General features: G+C 38.1%; 1 protein-coding gene across 2 annotated transcripts in view; it reads right to left on the bottom strand.

The window, feature by feature from the left end:
* Positions 1 to 481: 481 nt before the first annotated feature.
* The window catches only part of LOC128139639 (cytochrome c oxidase assembly protein COX16 homolog, mitochondrial), a 49772-nt gene continuing 31375 nt past the window's right edge, over positions 482 to 18878 (bottom strand). For both annotated transcript variants that reach the window (XM_052782325.1, XM_052782326.1), the window contains 2 exons: positions 14696 to 14758; positions 482 to 864 (listed from right to left, as the gene is read on the bottom strand). In XM_052782325.1, coding sequence (XP_052638285.1) covers positions 748 to 864; positions 14696 to 14758 — 180 coding nt within the window. In that variant the 3' untranslated portion in view covers positions 482 to 747. The remainder of the gene's footprint in view (positions 865 to 14695; positions 14759 to 18878) is intronic.

Genomic DNA, 18878 nt, shown 5'->3' with positions numbered 1-18878 from the left:
GTTCAAGATTCTGTTACAATACTTGCTCACAGAGAACCAGCACAGCTTTTAGTGAGGAAGAATTCTTCCAACTTAAACTGAGACGTTCCAGTGCAAAGGTCCTGCCTGCACGAAGGTATCAATAAACAAAAATCTAACCACAGCTAAACAAATGTTATTTGACCAATTACCAGCTGACACTCTGTATATGCCTCTGGACAGCCAACTTCCTGGAAATGAAACACAAGAATATTATTTAGCCAAAAATGGACTCACTGTTCCGAACAGTTCATATGCTTGTGGAGTCCCTTCCAAGCTTAAGAGCCTGAAGTCATGCAGGGGCTCCCTGAAGCAGCATTTATCTGGTCACGCACATCTAGATGACAGCACTGTTGTTCTCATTAGGACGACAACTTCTAGTACTGACAAGTGACTCCTGCAATGTTATTCCTTGCTGAAGCATCTCAGTTTTGAATGATAGGGATTGCAAAACAATAGGATATTCTCAGTAGAATAATCAGCTATTTTTTTAATTGAGAATTGATATATGCAGCCTGTGGAACTCTGTGCAAATGGATGCAAACAAAGAGTTTCATATAATACAGTGCCTTTTGGATTGATCTCACAGTTACTTATATATACACCAGCATGAATTGTTCAGTGCAATCCCCCCCTCCCGTGTCTGTTCCTGATACTGGATTAAAAAATACGACAGTTCAGACTGAGACTTTTTTTTTTTTGCAGAGGCACCAAAGTAGGCTTGCTCAGTCACTCTGTCTTGAGACGGACAGCCTCCCGCCGTTGCTTCTGAACAGTCCTAGAATCTTCCCATAAACGGGGTCCTCTGATGTTCTCCCAGTTATCCAAGTCAGACTTTTCCAGCTTCTGCAGATAAACAGCAAAAATAACAGTGTCACCTTGACAGCCCCATGATTTAAGTACGTATTATTCTAAATTGTTTTCTTTTTGCACAAGAAACTCAGTATCACTATTGGGTTGATGAACTTTCATCTACCCTGCAAGAGAAGTTCAACAACAAGGAAAAAAAAATGTGGGAGTTATCCATATAGCTACATAAATGACTAGGGTGGGCATTACTTATCAACAGATAAATAGCATGTAGGACAGGAAGCACTATAGCATCTGAACACGACTGAAGATATCTTGTATTCACTTTTTCTTTCTTCTCTCACCTAGTTTTCCAGATCTGTTCTCCAGCTGCAAGTCTGCCAAGTACTGACGTACTAGGTGTGATAAGCATTGGTATAGCTCAAACAGAAGATTAGTAATTAGTGACCTGAAGTATCCTGTCAGCACAGATATAAAGCATACCAGAAAAGATAAATTATCTAGCACAAAGAGAGACAGTAACAGTGCAATCCCCTTCAATCCATGTGGTTTTAACTTGAGAGAGGTATGCGATGCTTTCTGCTGCCTAGTTTCTCATGGCAGCCAACCATCACAGATAGGTCTCTCACTAAGTCATAAATGAGATATGCTAACTGGCCGAACTGTGAGATACTTGAAAACTATCTAATTACCTCCTTGTCTATTCCTATCATCCCCACTCAGAAGTACCAATGACTGCAGTATTTATCTAGCCTTAGAGGCGCACAGAAATGAAGAGCAGGTGCCCTCCTGATGTCACCTACCAAGTGCTGCAGTTGAAGACGACAAACATATACTGCACCTTCACAGTCCTACTGGCAGACACAGAAGTCCCTTCCCAGCAGACACAGACGTCAAGTCTCACATACCAGCCTGCAGACTGGACTGGAACGGTACATCAGACACGACGGGGCTCTGCCAACAGGAGACTGAGGAGGGGGCCTGCACACTGCCAGAAACAGGGCTATTCTACACGCTACTGAAAAGGGCAATACTGTATACCATTAATGATACGTACTGCAGTGGGATTTAAACCTCTGATTTGTGATCAGGGTCTCATCTCAGCAAATGCTGTAAAAATACACCAGAAAATACTTAACCCTGCCCTGAGCCTGTGGTCTAATTTGCCTGCCTTCAATCATCCAAATAAATGGCAAATACTGAGGGACTTGAATAATAGTCGCAGAATAATTTAACAGCTAGAACAGAACAGACCGGCTGCTATTAGTTCATGTTATGTAAAAGTTTTTTGCCATTTCTACAATTGAGGAAATTGCAATGAGGTTAGTCAGATATCAAAAGAAATTAGGCAACATTCAACAGAAGATATATGAGAATGCACGCACAAACACAGCAGACTTTCACAAGGTAGGAGCAACTGAATTTTTTATACAGTGGAGTTGACATAGGTCTTTCTGAAGAATTCTCTTTACTACTTTATATATCTTATGATTAGCTGGTACTTCATTTCAACCAGAAGGGATCCAAGCTGACATGGAAGGAGGGAGAAGGAGGGAAGGTACCCATCATTCCACGCAGCAGTGACTATCCACTCTGATTGCAAATTCAGAATTTAACATCTAATTCTAACAGAAGCTTCAAGGAAACTACACTGAAAATAACCTTGTGCTTTAACAGAAGGGAAGCATGCTGATTTTATTAAACACAAAGGTACCACACAGCTGTGAGGATCTAAATTATTCCCAAAGGTACTCAGCCCCCAAAGTCTGAACAAGAATCAATATCTAAAATATATACAACAAAACTTGTAGTATCTAAAGATAGGCTACATAAAGAAGTCTATCAAGACAGACATGCATACTAAGTTCATATTAATCTGCCCCTGAAACTTCAAAGGCTTTTCAGAGAGGAGGTTTGTCCAAAACAGGAAATATTTCAAAACTATACAATCTAAACAAACCCGTACAAGAAAGTATTTTGGCAGTTTCCAACGGAAAGCATAAAGGTACCTGGAAAACACACTGTGATATACTGATAGAATAAAACAACCAAGAGTTATGTACAGTGAATGGCATTGCTTCAAACTATAGATGAGACCTATTGACAGAGTTAATTTTTGTCAATTAAAATATAAAGAATTAAAGATTCTAATGAATACACAGAGAGACTTTTTAAAAAATTTCTATTCTCTTTATATTTATAGAGATCATTAACATTTTGTGTCATGTCTAAAGACTGTGTTTGATACCTTGCTGCAATTCAAGAAGAAAGCATGTTCCTTACTGGCACATGACAGTGTCTGCAAAAATTAGTAGTTTACAGGACAACTGTCTGTTCAGTCATCAGAAGGCAGCATGATTAGACAACCCAATTTTCTAAACTGATGCTATCAAGTTTTGAAAGAATAGAGGACTCCTGTTGCATGTGGATAAGCATAAGAGTATCACAGGTAAAAGCGGACCCAAAAATCTGTTCTGCAGTGCTTTCCTACTGTATAGCTATTTTCACACGCATCTGCCTCTGCTGTTTTTGACTGGGATAGAGTTGATTTTATTCATAGTAGCTAGTATGGAGCTATGTTTTGGATTTGTGCTGAAAACAGCGTTTATAACACAGGGATGTTTTCATTATTGCTGAGCAGCGCTTACACAGAGTCAAGGCCTCTTCTGCTTCTCACCTCACCCCACCAGCAAGTGGGCTGGGGGGGCACAAGAAATTGGGAGGTGACACAGCTGACTCCAGCTGACCAAAGGCATATTCCAGACGATATGACATCATGCTCAGCATATAAAGCTGGGAGAAGGAGGAAGCGGGGGATGTTCAGAGTTACAGCTCCCAAGGAATGGTTCCCAAGGAAACGTTATGTGATGGAGCCCTGCTTTCCTGGGGATGGCTGAACACCTGCCTGCCGACGGGAAGTGGTGAAAGAATTCCTTGTTTTGCTTTGCTTCTGTGCACAGCTTTTGCTTTACCTGTTAAACTGTCTTTATCCCAACCCACCAGTTTTCTCACTTTTACCCTTCTGATTCTCTCCCCCATCCCACCGGAGCCGGGGAGTGAGCAAGCAGCTGTGTGGGACTTAGTTGCTGGCCAGGATTAAAACATGACACTACAACACATACAACTAAAAAAACCTAACCTTTTTGCTTGGCCACTGACATGAAAATTCTTACAACGATATAACCTCAGAATAAATGGCTACATTAGATGTAGGCCAAAGACATGTACGTAGCTACTTTTAAAATTAACTTAGTGCTGAGAATAAGACCAAACTGACAGTCCTTCTATCGATTAGGTGCAGCACAAGCTGCAAAGTTACACAGCTCCTTCATATTGCCTGAACTGTACACTGAGAATTCAGGCAAGCAGCTAGTTCTCCTCTCAGATGAACTCAACCTCTTTCATTCTAACTGGCTGGGTCTTCTAATTTCTTATTTTATTTCTTTTTTTCTTTTTAGCCACCTGGACTCTGCCCACCTAACTTCATGGAGACATCACATAAAGATGGTAAACTACTTCCAGCTTTTACTGAATTGAAATCCATATGAACTGGCAGTCTAAAAACCAAAAAGCTTTTTCTCCCAATTCAAATGTACTAAATAGTCAGCCATTGGAGACTACAATGAAATGTAATCAGATCAGACCAGCACCACTTTTTTTGCTTGTCTCAAATAGCCCAAAGGATATTGAAAATTAGCTGTTTAAAGTAAGATCAGCATAGTCCATTAAATCTACTGATTCACTTCCTAAATCAGCTAAACTGCCTCTTAAAAGTACGGGACTGACAGAAGCTGTAAATTCAAGAAAAAAAATGCAGCTATGCAGACAGGCACAGCGAACAAAAAAAAAAAAAAAAAGTTCAACTGTTTGCCACACACTTGACTTTTAGGACTTTTGTTAAACAGCTTGCCTGGTACAAAGGTACCAATAAGGATCTAAAGAGACCTTCAATTCTTAATTGCTGGTTATGCCTGACTTGATATTATGTAAAAGCCACAATCCTCTGTCAGCTTTAAAATACAATAAATTTTTAAAAGAATTTGAATTCTACTCTTGCAGTATAGTCTTCATGCCACAATAAACAAACTGAAATCTGCAGAAATTCATTTAGAGCTATTGGTGCTCTGGCTGAGTTAATTCAATGTGGTCACTTGCAAAAAATGTTTGGCTTTAGTCTCTGTTTCCCACATGTGAAAAGAGGGATAAGAAAATCCTGTTTACTTTACAGCTTGATGCAATAAATTCTGTGATGAGCACCACAGAAAGAAATTGCTCTAATTCAGAGAGACAATCATTTCCCATCATTATAGTAAGCAAACCCATTGTATTGGGTTTGTGTGGCAAGGTTTTGGTAGTGATGGGGCTACAGGGGTGGCTTCTGTGAGAAGCTGCTGGAAGCTTCCCCTCTGCCTGATGGACAACCCACCACATGTCCCAGTCAGAAAAATGAAATAGATTAGGAAAACAAATACATACTGTTTATGAATGAATCCTATTTAAGCATAAGACTATGCAAACACTTGAACTGGCACAGCTGAAGGAATCATTGGGTGAAGAGAGAACAGAAACATCTTTTAGTGGCTATGTTGTAAAAGATGTGTATCAAGGAACTGCACCACCAATTTGTCTCTGCATCATTTTCCCAATTTGAAGAATGAGAACAGGACTTGCCTCCATCTCAGAGGTGTCACAGAGTTTAATTAATGTTCACAGAGTGCTCTCATAGTTTTGTGTGAAGATGCTACAGTGATACAAACTACTCAGTAAACAAAACAATTATAGCACTCGGTTAAAACTACATGATTACGCAGCCTTGAATTTTTAAAATAACATTAGGCAGATAGACTTTCATCTAGGAATTAGGGTTTGCCATGATTTCCTTCTAACTGACAACCTCCTAACTGACAATCCCTTCTTAAAATGAAGAATGTCTTAAAAACCACATTAAATCTCAGAGGATAACCCAGTGCCATTTATGCATTACACCTGCAGATCACCCAAGATGGACTTCTCAGTCTAAAGGATTCACAAGCTCTATGGGTAAAGTCAAGAGAACTCATGCATGGGTCATTTACTTTCAGCTTATCTTCTTTTCTGGAGCAAAAATGAAACTCTGAACCATCCAACATAAAGAATAGCATGAGTGCAATAGTATACCTTCAAGATCAAACACCCAAAATTCAGCAAATCCCACTTTTAATTAAGCAGTTAAGTACATTTAGAACCATTTTAATTTCCCTTGTATATGGAAGTTTTATCAAGCTATGGTTAATGTGCCCCAGAAAGAGCAGTGCTGCTTATTAAGGTTTATCTCTGAATTTACAGCTTGGGAGACCTAGCCAAGTTAATAGGACCAAGGAATTTCCCAACTTTGAGTGCTTGATCTTGCCAACTTTGTATCATATTAAACTTCATAAAGGTATGTCCTAGTTACTGCAGCACAACCCTCTAAAAAAGGAGCAGCCAGGGACAGCCTTTTGGGATGTCTGCAGGATCTTTTTCAGCTATATGAAGCTGAGCTTGGCTGAAGGGGTATGTGATCTTTTACAGTGCAGGAGTGCAGTAAAAGCAAAAAATGACAGTTCTGTGGCTGGTAGGAAGAGCATATGGATTTCCACAGCATGTCCCTGTCTGGAGCCCACAAAAGCCTCCTGACACCACAGAGAAGATTTATTTCAAACATCTTGCTAGGACTATGAATACTTGGAAGTGTGGAAAATTTTTTTACTTTGTGTATATAAAATTTGGCACACTATGTCCTTCTAATAATGATAAAAAGATACTCTAATCAAAAAAGAAAGAGGTGTACAAGGATCAAAAAATACTAGATCCATGAGTCACACATGGTGTTTTTCCTTCTGAAGAGATCTGAAAAATAAGCTTTTACAGGTTTCTTATGTGAGAGGAAAAAGCTGTGATGAATATCACAGCGAAGGGCTAAGAGACGACCACAACAAGAAATGATCAGTTACCATTACGAAACTACTAACAGAAGCGTGTGGGCCTAAGAAAAGAAACAACTAGAGAAGGTTTACAACAATAATGTCAAATTAAACTTCAATCCAGGACATTAAATAACTGCCTTAAAGTAACCATGGTCCTTCAAATCAGCAGTCAACCTTATTAAGTAGTTGACCCTTCTGAATTGGTGAGTTAAATCTTCTGCCTTTCACATGCTGCTCCTCTATCCTCACCTCAGTTAGTTCAGGTAACATTCACACAGAGTTAGTGTAGTTTAGGACTTTGTTTCTTATCTACACTTTCCAGCTGATTTTCCACTCATCCTTCTTCCAGAACTTGCTTGTCAATTTATATGCTGAAACAGAATGCTTTTCTCTGTGTAGAAACTATGGTTTTGGCTAAATGTTAACAGAGCAACTTCAATCCTTTCAGCCATAACTAGTTTTTTCAGTGACATTAATGGCTACTGTTTGATGTGCACTGTTGGGCAAATTTCTCATAAGAAAAAAACCCCTCCTGTTTCTTCTCTGTGGCTAACATCCCCTGTCTATTTGATGAGGACAGTAATATGAGTGTTAGTCCCCTGCTATATCGCAAGTGACACTAAAGCTACTTCTCAGCAATATTGCTGCATGTACAGTACTCAAATAACTTGTGAATAAACCTACCTTTCATTCTATCAGAACCAACAGGTCTTCAAATCAGAAAGACTTCTATCTGAGAAGGATCAAGGCATATATCTAAATTTTTACAAGAATGAAGAGGAAGTTTTAGAAGGTAAGGTCTGGGGTCTTGCTATGGTTGGAGGGTATTTTGGTTTTGAACTGCACCATGCTTAAAGACTCTTTCTTTATTTTCATGTTAGAGCTGTAAGATGGCACAGCAGGACACTGGCTCTCCAATGACTTGCTGGGAAGATACCATGAACAAGATGGAGTACTACATATTGAATTGCCAACAGCATTTCCCTCAGCCTCTGAACTTCTCAGTGATGTCTCCAAGCTATACTTGGGCAAAACTCAAGTCTTACCACATGTACGATGAAGTCAGGGGTTGAAATAGGGAACTTTTCAACTCAATTTTTCAAAGTTTGATTATTTAGTTAAAAAGTGTGCAAACTCCATGGTCAGTCTCCACCATCATCTCACGTCTCATTTTTCCGTTGGATCAGTAAGCCTCTTAGGACAGACAGTGACCCACTCTCTGACAGTAACTTGCTACTGCAGAGTACATTTGTTCAGTACAGTTTGAGCATTAAATAAAGATGGGTAACAATAATTTGAGAAGCAAAGAACATGCAAGAATTGTATAACAATCTTTTAAAGTATTTCAAATTTAGCCTGATGATGTCCATGTGGGCATCATCTCAAATTAGGCTGGCAGTCACAGAATATTCCAGGTACTGTTCATGAAATTGGTCAAAAAAAAGAAAAAAAGCTAAGCAAAACAAACAGGAGAATATTCTTGCAAAAAGCCACTTTGCCTGGTTGCTGAGACAAGAGCTACCTGTTTTGCTGTATCCTCTTCAGAGGCAGTCAATGAGAGGAATGTATACAGCCTCAGCTGTGTAGTTAAATTCCCATACTAAAGTTACTTCAGAGGTATTTCATACCAAAGATCTAGCAATTCCCCACTGGGGGCCCATTAGTATGACAGAAGTGCTTAACATTTCCACCTAGTCAGCTGCATAAGAAAATGTTCCCAATACTGCCTGGTAGAAACTACCAGCATCCCTTAGGACAGTAAATGAAAGAATTCAGCCATGCTGTGTGGATGATACTTTCCCTACTCAAACTTTTTTTTTTTTTTTGGTGACCGAGACAACACAGTGTTGGCCCTAACATGGTTAAGTGTTGGTTGGTTCCTCTGGGATTAAAAAAAAGCATACAGGGAGCACAAGCAGGTACAAAGGTTTCTATTTTGGAGAGGAGAAAGGGTGAGAAGAGATTATTTATAACCGGCATTTGTATGCCCCGACCATGTTTGCTGTCTGATTGCACTGTTAAGGGCCTCACTTTGTTTACCATCTATGAGAAATCTGTGTCTTCTTATGGGGTAAGAAAAGTGCAAATGCAACACACACGAAAGAAACAGCTCACAAGTAAGGAAAATCCTGTGCAAAGAGGTACGTTATAAACATGACCAGGAAAGAATTTACAGGACTATTTAATAGACGTGAATTCCAGAAATAAGACCAGTAAAAGGCAATACCCTGTGAACTTTCCTCTGGAGGCTAAGTGTCTTTCTTCCTGCAAGAATGCTTTTCCACCAGAATTCTTCCTATGCCATACCCATCACCAAATCCCACCTTCTTGTGTTTCTCTGATCACATTTTGACCTCTGGCACACAAGACTTTTGAGATGTCAAGAAGAAAAGGAGCAAACTGTAGCTTGGCTATGGGTTGTACATCCACTCAGAATAAAGTGCCTAGCCCAAACTATTTTAACTAAAATCCTTTCCCATGGAAGTCTCCGTTAGTGATAAACTAACACCACTTTGTCCTTCTCTACAAAACATTAAGTGAAAAAGACTCACAGTGAAATAAAAACTCTCAAGACCATTTTACATGTGAATGAACAAAAATGCAAGAAAGTCCATTCATCCCAAACACAACTTGGAGGACAGTCAGAATCTAACGGCTAGGCTGGACAATGCACCAACAAAGAAGAGAGCATGGAAGGGATGGAGTGATTAAAGAGGGAAAGAACAATATCTCAACCTCATTTAGTGTCACAACAGTCACTAAGGAGTGATTTTTTTTCCCAACATCTTTGTCATCTCTCAAAACAGCTTAAGGTATTTAGCCACTAGTATCTTCACAGACACTGAAGTAAATCAATTCAATACATTAATCTGTTCATTCTTAAACAGCAACAAAACTGGTAATCCTCTGGTACTGATAATGGGAGCAACAAGATACTTGCAGATTTCAACTACTGGCATTCAGGAATTACCTTCCTTCTTGAATAGTGCCCATGTCCACACATTTTGATGCATCTATTTAATACTATAAATTACTATGTTACTACCCCATCCCTTTTTGAAAAAAATGTTTCATCCATTCTGCTGGCACTACAATCCCCACAGTTAAGTCAAATGAGCATTAAGTGGCTTGAATCTTTTTCAGAAGAGCTTATTCAAATTCTTCTTTTACTCTTAAGACAGTAAGTATACAGGTTATATTCCCAAACCACCTCACCATATACCTGCTTTTACTTCTTGAACTGTCCTGAGCAGGACACTGCAATTAAAATGCTTTTGCTGTAATTCTCAGGACAGTTACACAACTTTTGTCCAGAGCTAATGTTGACCTTTGGTGATTTATCAAATTATGAGGAACAAAAACTGCTCAATATTCATATACTTTAAGTCAAGAAAGCAGCATTCTCTAGACTGACTATTCGCAGACCAGCATATTCCCTCACTTATGCCATGCTGAGTCCAATAGCTTGCAACCAGTTAAAGGAAACTTTAAAAAGTTTTACAGTTTTGATATTCTGAAAGACAGAGAACACATTTTTCTTGCTGTTGTGTTCAAATTATGTTCCCCTCTATTAATAACAGACCTTACTTCTCATTTTAGTATCTTTGCTGCAGTAAAAAAAAAAAATCTTCAAAAGCTAGTACTTTCTTCTTATTAAGGTATTTATATATAACTAACATTCTTTTTGGTACCTTTAAAAAGATTTACATCTTTAAGTTTCTTTTAAGGCATTTTCTCAAGCCCTAAGTAAATACATTCAGCCTGTTCTGCAACCTATACCATTTTTAAAGCCCTGTTCAAAATGTGGACACCAGAAGTAGATCCAGTATTTCAGTACTAGCCTCATCAGTGCCACACTCAGAAGTAAAATCACCGGTTACTACCATCTACCATTCCTGTTTATATTCATGAAGACTGAATTAGTTCTTTGTGCCACAGCATCACAGTAGAAGATCGATCTGAATTATTTATTCACCGACTCCTAGATTTTTTCCAGAGTTGCTGCTTTCCATAATGCAGTCCACTCTGGCCTGCATTTCCAGTTTTTTAAACAAATAACTTTGGCTACTTTAAAAGGTACTTTGCTCATTTAATGGGCCCAGCTTACCAAGTAATACGAACAGCTCTCTGTCCCTGCCTTGCCATACTTTTACTGCTTCAATACTTTTGTCACTTGCGCATCACTTGCACATCAGTGATGATTTTACAATTTCTTCCGTATCACTGAAAAAAGTACTCAGTATTGCCCAGATATGTCCCAAATCTCACAGAACACTTAAAATGATCACCTTCCTGCCCAGTGATGATTCCCAGAGAACCATCATTCCCAGATTGAGATTTTCAGCAGCCATTGAAGTCTTCCAAGCATTTTCTTGGAACTCGGCTATAAACCATCAGAGCCTAATAGATATTAAATAACTTCTTGTTTGGTTATTAAGAGGTTTGGAAGTACATCCCTTGTCTCTTCTGATTTGAATAAAAAGGACTTTTTTCCTCTAAAAGAAATACAAATATATTTTTTGAATGCTGCTACTTTGCCAACATGGTTACTCATGATTTTACATCCTCGTTATTTTATTCTTAGTTTGCTGCAACACTATCCTCTTACGCACATCCTTGTCAGCTCACTTATCAGACAACTCTCTGATGTCCTTAGTGTCTTTTATCAGTCTTCTTTGCTTTATACTTCTCATTTACTGTTTCCATAGCAATCCTTCACATTTTTTATTTATTGTGGTTTTTTTTTCTCTGCCTTCAATTGCCATTGGTTCCCATTGGATATCACATATTTGATTCAAACTTAACTGATTTTTCCATTGTAAAATGTTAATAAATTCTTAAAGATGTTTTTACTTGCTTGAAAAACCCTAAACAACAATTCTTTATTTTGGGGTCTGATATAACTGACTGAGGCCAGATATTTTAGCATGTACTAGACCATTAATTTCACAGAAGTACAGAAACCAAGTGCTAGAATAAGGAATGTTATTTTGAGATTGCATTTAAACCAATGAAAAGGAATGTACTGTGATTGTTAAACGTCCACGAGAATGTTTTTCACTCATCACATTAATCAGTTTTTTATCCCCCCTCGTTCAAATAATATTTTTGTCCTTAGAAATAAAATACTCTAGGCTTTTGTCACAGGTCAAACACTTGACATTTTTTACAGCGTGTTCTACAAGGCCCAGCTCAGCAGCAGAACTACATTCACATTAGTACCAGTGTCACTAGTGGACAAAGCCATGATTTATTAGGCAAAGGGGAGCAGCAAGGGCTAATTGGCCATATGAGGACACATAAGTGTGTGAGAGGAATGCATAAACAATGGAAAACACATGCAAAGGTAGCTTGCTCCTCTGGCATGCCCCAAGGCACAAATAAATGGCATTATTAACAAATCTGAGATATAAGAAATGCAGTGTGAATTACACATGCAAATTCTTTCTTCCTCAAAAGACCATCCTGGCCAGAAATACTCTTATATGAAATAAAGTAAATTTTGTATAGTTTGAGAAGATATAATTTAGTGAATTAGGAGGTGAGAAAATGTCTTTATGTTAATTTCCTCACAGTAAATTGATTAAACCTGCGATTACAACTTTTTTCATCACCACCACCACAATGGAGACAGACTTCAATGTTTCAATGTTTGAAATATCGGAAATGTCTTTATCTTTTACAATATGCCCATAAAGGTGTATGCTTATAGCAGAAATTATGACATTCTAGAAGAATTCAGTATGTGTTCAATATGTACATATCTGTAAGGACAATGAAATATTTTTAAAAGTCTTAGAGAGGGCCCATGGACATTCGCATGCATCAGGCAACCATGCTTCAAAAGAGCTGGCTTGGTATCCTCAGTAACAGCTGCAGATATAATGCTGATAATATTGTAAAATAAGGCTTTACATATCAGAACAGCAACTTTTTTTTTTTAACAGCCCTTGATCTCTTATCATACCATATTTAGTAACAGCCACCAGTGTAATCCTCCGATGTGACCTACATATAGAATTAGAAGATGCTCTTAAGAGCTGTATTTTGGACAAGTAAAAAAATAAAGAAAGGAGAAAAAAAAACTACTCAAAACACCCTAGCCTGGAACACACAGCTATGGTCCTACTTGTCAGCTGTAACTCAGTGATTGGTTAGATTTTGTCCACCAGAATACAGAGGTAACATTGACTAAAACTGTCACACAGTCAATGTGGAGCCTGCGAACCATGTGCATGACTGCTGGTAGTTCCACAAGTTTCACTGAAGAAATCAATATGCCTAGTGCTTGCAAGTTGGTGCCCACAGTAAAGTATATATTGAGAATAGAGTTCAAAACAATAATCTGAATCTATTTTCATTAGGTGGAAATGCAAATCCATTTGTTTTGTTGAACTAGTCTGCTCCCTATAACACCCAAATGCTACTTTGGAAGAATTTCAGCCTGGGAACTCTCTGCAGTTTACATGGAGAAAAAAATAAGATTGCTTCTGTCATTTCTGTCCATCAGGAAGGAGCCTCATTACCCAAGTAGGCTTGTAATATGTAGTTATGCCAGTTGTATTTTATTACCATTGATTTATCCATAAAGATAATGCAATTATGGCCATTTAAATATTATCCTTCAACTATTTACTTATCTTCTGGAGAGAAAGCAAGGCATATCTGAATACAGATCAGTTGATTTTGAGGTTAGGTAGTGAGTTAAACAGAGAGATGTGGTTCTTTTTCCTACTTGTGGTTCTTCCACATAAATGAATCAGAGCAGCCTTATAGTATATTCTATGGAAAGCGAGAGGTACAATAAACCCAGAGGCAATCAGAACTTAATGGATTTGTATGTTTTGAGTTTCCATTGGAGCTTTCCATATGTACTTACGGATCAAATCTTTTTATTCCCTACACCATAAAACACAGTTCTTTGTAGAAGAGGGACAGCCCAAACTGTTTGCAATAATGGTAAAACACTATCACAAACCTAGCAGGTAGGTAGATGTTCTGTGAAATTAGGCATGTGAAAATACAAAAGGTAAGTTTTATTTTTATTTCAGACAAATCACAAAAGAGTAATATAAGGTTTTATTAGCAAGATCATGTACTGCCATTTGGACACCTAAGTATGAGAGCTATGGGTGCAATCAAGCTCTTGAAAGGCTTGTGACAGGAATGTGCTATGGGAAGAAAAAGAAAACCTGTGTTCAGCATAAAGAACACAGAGATAGATAAAGTGTTAGCTGGACATGTGATACAAGTAATTTTAAAACATAAAAATTATCTTAAGGAGCTTTATCCTTTGTTTCTGGATACAGGGAGGCTCTTTCCACTTTTCCTAACATGGCTTTTTGTAGGCCTGAAGATTTATGAAACTCCGGATATTAAACTGGCCAAAATAGCCATTTTGGAGCTCAGTAATGTTTGAAGAAAATGCATTGTTGAGGAAAGAGTGAAATATTTCTCTATAAAATTTTCTGAAATAGTGAAAAAGGAACAGCAGTTGTTTGAAAGATGCACATAAGTTTCAGAAGCAAGAAATAACAGAAAGCACATCAACCACATTGTTCTGTAATTTGGTCTAAAGATCATCAAAACTCATGCAATAGAAGTGCTGACATACACATATACACATTCCGTCTAAGGCCAACATCAGCTCTACTTTTATAGACTAGGTTAACCACAGAAATCGTGGAATTTATTTGTACCACTGTACTTGGCACCTGGACATCAAAGTAAAGCTGTGTTCAGAAAAAAGCACTGCATGTTTAAAAACCTTTCTTTACATAAAACCTTGTTTTTATTGGACATCAGTGAGTCAAAGGCAGATGGCTGATCTAATTTTAGTTAGGGACAGATACAACCCACCAGCGGCCAGGGTAATCAAGGGTAGCCAAGGTTATGAGCCCCAAGCAACAAATTTATTTTACCTCATATTCAGATTCCAGTGTCACAGTGTTCTGTTTTAATTTTTCTTTCAAAGCTGGATCAACCTGCAAGACAGACAAAAATACAGCAAATATGTTTGCTTTTAAGAATTTTTTTTTTTTAAAGAAATTTTAACCTCAAATAAACTAAATATTGGTACATGCAAACCCTCCGCTCCTCTAAATGAGCTTATGTGCTGTTTGTTCAGATACCAGGATGATGAACGCAGTACAAGCATTGGGCTGAAAAGAAACAGGTCAACAACCAAACTTTTCAAATCAAAACAGAAGTACATTTGTAAGGAGCCCTGCACTTGCATTACCTTAGATATTTATATCTGTAACAGTTTAGTTTGAGACTGTCAAACTAAACAAAGCCTTAAACAAATGAAACAAGAAAGACCGAGAAAGAGAAAATTGTGATCACATTACATATTTTACTCCTGAATGTTGTATTCAGTGAATAGGTATACAATATATTCTGGTTTTCAAAGTCTAAGCATGAGTCAAACTTCCAATTTTCTGAACATACAGCTCTTTCTTAGTTTTGATTCTCTACCAACAATGTTGGCGATTCCTGCCACCTTTCAGAGAAGTTTGTTCAAAGAACAAATCTAAAACCAGACATGTTCTCCTCAAACAGACATCAGCTACATATGCAGTATTCAGACACAGTCTTTAGGCTAATCAATTAGAATATCAAATAAATCTACCATGAGAAAATATTCTCATTTTTAGACTTTAAATACAACCAGTGTTAAACAAACTAGACGTGTAAGAAGACTGGTAACGTGTTTAGTTCTGCATCCATGGTACACTAGTCCAACTATGACTAGTTCAGTGAAGAAAAGTTGTTATTATTCATTTGCTCCTTCTTGATCTGAATGAAAAGGGCTCATTTACCCTCGTCACAATCAACCTCAAATGTCTATAAGCAGTCTAGAGAAGAAAAAGGAGGGAACACATGTTATAGAATTTGCCCAGTCGATGACAAGATCCACCTTCACATTCTGCCCCAATACAAGCTCCTGATCCTCAGAGGTACTTAAAATACACACCTACTATCTGTATTGATGGGAATTACTCTGAAGAATTTCCCTAGGCCATAATGCTCCCCTTGATTACAGACACTGCCTGCTAGTTAGTATGCAGCCTGTGAGACCTCAATTCCTAAGGATGCTAAGACAGGAAAGTCTAACACCATCCGTGCATGGCCAGAGGTTTGATTTCCCTATCTGATCAGAGATCTGGCCATAGAAATACATGCATTTGCAACCTCCAGACTCATTACACTTGGGAAGTAAGCCAAAATATCTAAAATGGTTAAAGTTTGTAGAGGATACAGCTCCCACCTTCTTTGTAATTAAAAAAAAAACCCACCTTGTAAAACAAGGCACTGTCTCTGCACTGGCCCTCTTCATCAAATAAAAAAATGAAATGCTACATCTCTGCTTTGGCATTCAAGGCCTCCATAGAACTGCCCCTCATTAAAGAGGGATTGCCTCTTTCCTGTGACCATGAGCTCCAACAACAGTCACGCTTCACTAGAACAATGAACCCATCCATCACACAAGCAGAAATGGGAACTCTTTGGGCAGCCAGACAGGCTTTGGAGCTTGCTTTCACAGAGATAAGAGTGATCGTGGACCTCACTGTATTCAGAACTAAATGCAAACACTATTTGTTATGCTTGGTGTTCTCGCAATACACGTATGGACAAGGGGAAATAAATGCTCCAGCAAGTAAAGAAGCAAGAGAGTTTTATTTCCTCCTATGTTTTCCCTTCATTTAATAATAAGGCACCCAAGATAACATGGTTGGAGCAGCATTTTTACTTAATTAACCACAGCCAGAATTTAACTTACAAAGACAGCTCAATATCGCCATTATCAAGTTTTATTTTAGCAATTTTTAGTGTTTTTTTTAAATGTGTCGTGTCTGCATAGGCACATTTGTGTAAGGTAAAGGGAAACAAGCAGTGAAGTTACTGCTGCTTCTTCTCCCTTCCAGGGCCTTCTGTCCTCAGACTTCTTCGTGTATTCATTCTCCTCTGCCTGCACAAAGGGAGAAGACTAGCTGAAACTGAGACAGAGCATCCCAATACTCCTAACTGTTTGAAGCTGCAGCTCTAATATTGACAAGAACACAGAAATGAAGGAGGCTAGTTGAAATTTCTCAGAAAAAAGTTATCCTGCAAATGAGAAATGAAGAGAAACTCCTCCTTCTTTAGAAGTAGGAATTTTATTCAGCAAATTAACTTACCAAAAAAGAGTAGTTAAGCCCTGTTTTGAGGGCAAACTATACACGTATCTTGGCAAGCTCTTAATATTTAACATACAGGCACATGAAAGACATAAGTCCACTCTGCAGAACATGTTATTTTGCTCCAAGTTCCACAAAAAAAAAGGGAGCAAGTATGTATTTCCTTTTATCTTTACATTTTCTTGTTCCCTACATACTTACCCACGTAGAATAATTTAAACGTACTGGACTCCACACAGAAATTGAGTCATCTGCATGTTCTAAAGCCTTGGTTGCAAACCCCTGCTTTTCAGTTGCCAAATGGAGACAGACAGGTTACAAATTGTTTTCAGAAGCAACATGGCAATTGAAAAATAGCATATGATAAAGATCTGTTTCCACAGTGTTTGTACCATGCTGCACTATATTTGCAACATCGCAAGAACAAAAAAAGGAAAACAGAATGGTGCTGTTTCTGCTCACTCTGAAAAGGCAGATAAACATCAATATGAGCCACTATCACAGATCATAACCAGGGAACACTTAAAATGTGGGCAGAGACAGGAAAGCGGCCTTGCCAAAGTGGTAGCTCCTTTACATTACACATCTGCCACAAGATCCGAACACAAACACATACATTTCGCTTCCATGATGACTGCTATGCCAAAACACATACTGCCAAATGAGCTAAAAGTATTCAGTTATGTACTGGCAAATGAATCATCAGCTAAATTATGAACACAAATCCCTATTAGTAAATATGATGGAGGAAGCAGACAAAGCCCAAATGCCGTAACAGTCTCTGCACCATTATTTAGGAGGCAGGAAGGAACAGAAGACAATATCCCTTTATACTAGAGGACTTCTCCTTGTCAAGCAAAATCTCAGATTTAAGTTCCATTTAAATTCAAGCTTTGTCTCTAAACGTGGAATTCAAGGATGTGTGGACTTCTAATTACAGCATAACTTCACAAATTCTTACTGAAAAACTATCGAAATACTTGATGTAAGTTTTCAGACAGTTTTCATGAGAAGCTGTCTGCAAGGCTTCAAAAACAATACTGTAAATACAATATTTCAAGGCTTTCCTATTTTTTATTCTGGGGCATTGGGGTTTTTTTTCCCCTATGTAGCACTTGCAGCAAAAATGAATGAAACATCCTCGGAGTATTTTGCACTATAGAGGCTTATTTCATATTACATCAATTCAAAGTGCAAGGGCAGCTATATAGACAAACCTCAAAAAAGGTTTAAGAACAAAGTTTTCAAATTAGAATTTTGTTCCCTTTCACACTCCACTGTTCCTTCAGATTTACCCTTACTACACTTCAAAATGTTCCCAAAGATAAAGACTTAAAAAATATTCTTAGGTGGCTAAAAGTAATAGAGGTTAAGCACAAAATTATTCTTAGAAATCTTCGTAGGTAGCTATTTGAGGCTGTAAGTACCTAAATCCTTTTAAAATCTAGCTGCCACTTCTCATTTTAAGGCTGACATTTCAGTTTTTCAATTAGAACCTAGACAGAATTTCTGGGTGGAAAACAAGGTGCACCTCAGGGTGCAGACAAGGGGCATCACTTCAGACCAAAGCAGGAATACCTGGTGCTTGCAGCCCCTACCAAACCAGGGACTCCTGCAGTGCACTGTGATAAACTGTTGGCCTCTCTACACTCTTTTCATTCAAAGGAATTTTTTGTTTCCGACACAAATATTTCTGGTACAGTTATAAACCTAAATGTGCTTCTACTAAAAAAATTTTCTAGCTGACAATTTTATGCTGATCCTCAGTGACCACAGTTCATTTTGGTTCAGAAGCAAATAATACAGACAGAGAGCAACTGTGAAATTTTTGAATGTCACTAACTTTATCTCGAGGATATGGAAATGATAGCTCTTCCACAAAGGAACCCAAAGAACACCATCACTATCCCCTTTTGATGTTCAG

The sequence above is a fragment of the Harpia harpyja genome, chromosome 3, assembly GCF_026419915.1.
Source record: "Harpia harpyja isolate bHarHar1 chromosome 3, bHarHar1 primary haplotype, whole genome shotgun sequence".
NCBI classification, from domain to species: domain Eukaryota; kingdom Metazoa; phylum Chordata; class Aves; order Accipitriformes; family Accipitridae; genus Harpia; species Harpia harpyja.
Note: the sequence above shows the minus strand (reverse complement) of the source record. Positions and strands in the feature narration are given on the sequence as shown.